Source organism: Amphibalanus amphitrite, unplaced genomic scaffold (assembly GCF_019059575.1).
Source record: "Amphibalanus amphitrite isolate SeventyFive unplaced genomic scaffold, NRLGWU_Aamphi_draft 000951F_arrow, whole genome shotgun sequence".
NCBI lineage: Eukaryota > Metazoa > Arthropoda > Thecostraca > Balanomorpha > Balanidae > Amphibalanus > Amphibalanus amphitrite.
Window position 1 is genome coordinate 77,284 of NW_024882445.1, and position 3,399 is coordinate 80,682.

The following is a 3,399-nucleotide window of genomic DNA, read 5'->3' on the forward strand; positions in this document are numbered from 1 at the left end:
ATATCATCGGTTTCCTCTCGTCACGGGCAACACGCTCGTTTTTTTTTCTCGCAAAGCTCTAGCGCGATCTGGAGCCAAAAGGCAGAGGGGTCTAACCGACCCCCCCCCCCCACACACACACACGTTAGACGTTAGACGTTAGCGGAAAGTTGCGGCGTGATGGCCGTGGTTCGACCACGCTTTCGGGATGACAGAGTGGCTGTACCCATGCTGGGGCCAGGTCTCACGGCTCCGCGAAGTGGTGACGATTCGGAGCTACTCGAGGTTATGCTTTCCAGCTCCACTTGGTCAGCTGCCGCCCGCGCCTCCTCCGACGCGACGCCTTGCTCCTCCTCCTCTCTTCGGCGTCATCCCTCCTCCTCTTCCTCTTTTCTTGGGAATGGAGCGCCATGTCTGCCTCTGTCATTCTATCCCGTCTCCCTGGCTCACGTTGGGCGAGAAGGAAGGCGCGATCTTCCGGGATGGTTAGGTATCAAGGACATTGCGTCACCGTGGGCGATATCAAAGATATTTTCCAGTTGTTTCTTGAATGCGTCCTCGTTGCTTGTTTGGGTGGCGGAAGTCCTGTTCTTGTTCTTTTTCAGGCGTTTCCACTCGTCGAAGAGAGTTTCCACCTTCTTGACCGCTCTCCCTTTGTGCTGGGTGGGATTCCTGGCCCTGGCCCAGAACTCCTCTACTATAGTACCTTCTCTAACGTCCGGTTGGCCGCTTCCCGGACCGTTTCCTAGAGGATTTGGTGGCGGTGGAGGAAGTAGGCGAGAGATTGGCCGCGGGATGGGAGCTTGCATAGGCAGTGGAACGGGGGGGGGGCACCGGAGCACCGTGCCCCCCTTAATTTTACCATTTTAGTATAGCCCTATGGGCGTTGCATGGAAAAAATGGGACCAAAAGTCGGCAGTGCCCCCCCCCCCTAATTGAAGGTGTTCCGCCGCTACTGGGAACTTGGAGCCAAGGAGTTCATAACTGGGGGACACCATGTACCCAGAAGTTTGCGACGCAGACAATGAATCGTTACACCTGAGGAAGAGGGAACGAACGTTGATCGACGAAACGGACATTGAGCGAACATTGACGAACGAACGAGCGTTGAGCTACCAGTAAATAATGAAGTAGGGATCTGAAATTTTGACGCACATGTTTTTTTGTTAAACGGCACCGATTGAAGGGGCGCAAGGTATCCAAATACGGTTTTCGAAAATAAGGACCACCCTAATATATATATATATATATATATATATATATATATATATATATATATATATATATATATATATATATATATATATATATATATATATATGGCAATGCTCATTAAGTGATAACGCAGCTTTTCCGTTTATAAGCTTACGGTTTATGGACTCTAGTGCTCTTATAGCTTTCTTATTGCTTTCAACATGTTCAAAAAGGATATTACCCAAGCTCATAATGGTTAACAAAAGTATTATTTCCATTAAATTGACCTTATAGTTCGACGCGTTTCGTATATTCCCTATACATTTTCAAGAACAAAGATCATGTCACACATTTCGGTCAAATCAGTTCGTTTGAATTAATCCACCGCGAGATAGTCGCTCGTGATAAATTGCAAAAGACATTTCTGAAGAAACTTGATATGCTTATAGAAAATGAATTAAACGAGTTACATCAACATTAACGAATTGCATCCATCCATCCAGGTAAGCGCAGCTTTCTAGTGGGCGACACGTGACCTAGGTCAGGCGCCGACCCTCATACAACTGCAGGGTTCCTCGGGCGTTTATCTGCCGATTGATGGCTGGGTCCTTTTCCCTGATCATGATGGCCTCGAGAGCCGCCAGTCGTCGCCAGTCCGATGCTCTCGCCAGAATGGAGGTGTTGTCCACGATTTCCCGTCTGGTCAGTAGGGTTTGGTGTTCAGTCTGGGTGTGTTGCTGCACGGTCCTCCGCTCTGAAGGTGCATAGTTAGGCGCCGGGACAGAGTCGTGGTGGTGAGGCCGATATAGCCACTTGAAGGGAGGAGCGCACAGTCTCCTTTGTTGCATTTGAAGTGGTATACCAGGTTGCTCTGTTTTAGGGGTGACTTGTCATTGGCCATGTTGTTCTTCATGATGAGTGATGTCGTTGTGGGACTCTGATAGTAGATGGAGATTTTGATGCGGTCTTCTGGATGAACGGGCTTGCAGTTGCGCCGTATGATGTTCTTGAGCGCCGACTCTTCTGCTCGATAGCCGCTGGTCATCTGGCTCTTGTAGTAGAGGCTGATGACGTTGCCCTCATTTGATGTTGTCTGTGATCCTTTGTTGATGTGGTTGTTGACGATAGATTGTATTTGTTGGTCGATGGTGGTCAAGTCATAGTCATTATTGACCAGGACCTGCTTTATCCGCTGCAGCTCTTGGTGGACCAGTGGCCAGCTGGAACAGTGCCTGAGGGCTCGGTGGACATACGCCCTCACCACGCCGTCCTTGTAGCGCTGAGGGCACTCGCTTCCACCGTTCAGGCATCTCTCGTTGTCCGTCGGCTTGCGGTAGACACTGGTGGTGAAGTTGCCACTCGCAGCATCGATGGACACATCAAGGAAGCTGATCTTATTGGCTACACTCTCCTCAACAGTGAAGCTGAGGCCGGAGACCTCCTCCAGTCGTGCCTTCAGTCGCTGCAGTGATGACATGTCACTGACTTCCACCAGGATATCATCGACATATCGGCAGTACAGGTTTGGTTTTACACGGCTTTCACTGAGGACTTCGTTCTCAACTGCCGACATGAACGCCTGGGCGAATAGCACGCCGAGCGGCGAGCCCATGGCCCACTAAGAATAATCTGCTTCCAGCTTACACTAATATATATATATATATATATATATATATATATATATATATATATATATATATATATATATATATATATATATATATATATATATATATATTATATATATATAGTAGATCAGCAATTGGCCATTTAAATAGAAATTAAAGCAACTTTACGTTTCACCATGTGTATTCATGGCTTCATCAGAAAATACAGGGCCCTGTTCATAAACCTCGGCGGAAGCTGCGGCCGCTGCGGTCGCTGCGGCCAGCCGGGTTGTTACGTCACAAAAAGGGGCGGGGCTCATGTAGTATGACGAATGTATGACGTCATCTTGCTGCGGCCGCTGCGATCTCTGCGGCCGCAATCCAGCGACCGCCGAGCCTCAAGAAAACTAATTGCACTGAACTTGGCGCCTGAAGTCAAATAGGCGCAAGCCGTGTTGTCATGGAGACGATTTTGTAAACAAATTATCTACCGGTGTGCTTCTTGTAAACAATTGTCGGAAACTTTTTCGGCAGCAGACGCTGTTCATGGAACGCTGCTGCGGCCGAGTGAGTGATGACGTTTCAAAAATGGGCGGAGCTTAGAGCCTGCGGCTGGCCG

The 3,399-nt window shown here is 48.6% G+C and overlaps 1 protein-coding gene across 1 annotated transcript; it reads right to left on the minus strand.

Moving 5' to 3' along the window:
• Positions 1–1,876: 1,876 nt before the first annotated feature.
• LOC122368487 lies at positions 1,877–2,785 on the minus strand. The gene has a single exon (XM_043342451.1). It carries the CDS (start codon positions 2,783–2,785, stop codon positions 1,877–1,879), a length of 909 nt encoding a protein of 302 aa, XP_043198386.1.
• Positions 2,786–3,399: the final 614 nt, after the last annotated feature.

Excerpts from the sequence above, each read along its gene's own strand:
- LOC122368487 (XM_043342451.1), bottom strand. The coding sequence starts at position 2,785 with ATGGGCTCGCCGCTCGGCGTGCTATTCGCCCAGGCGTTCATGTCGGCA.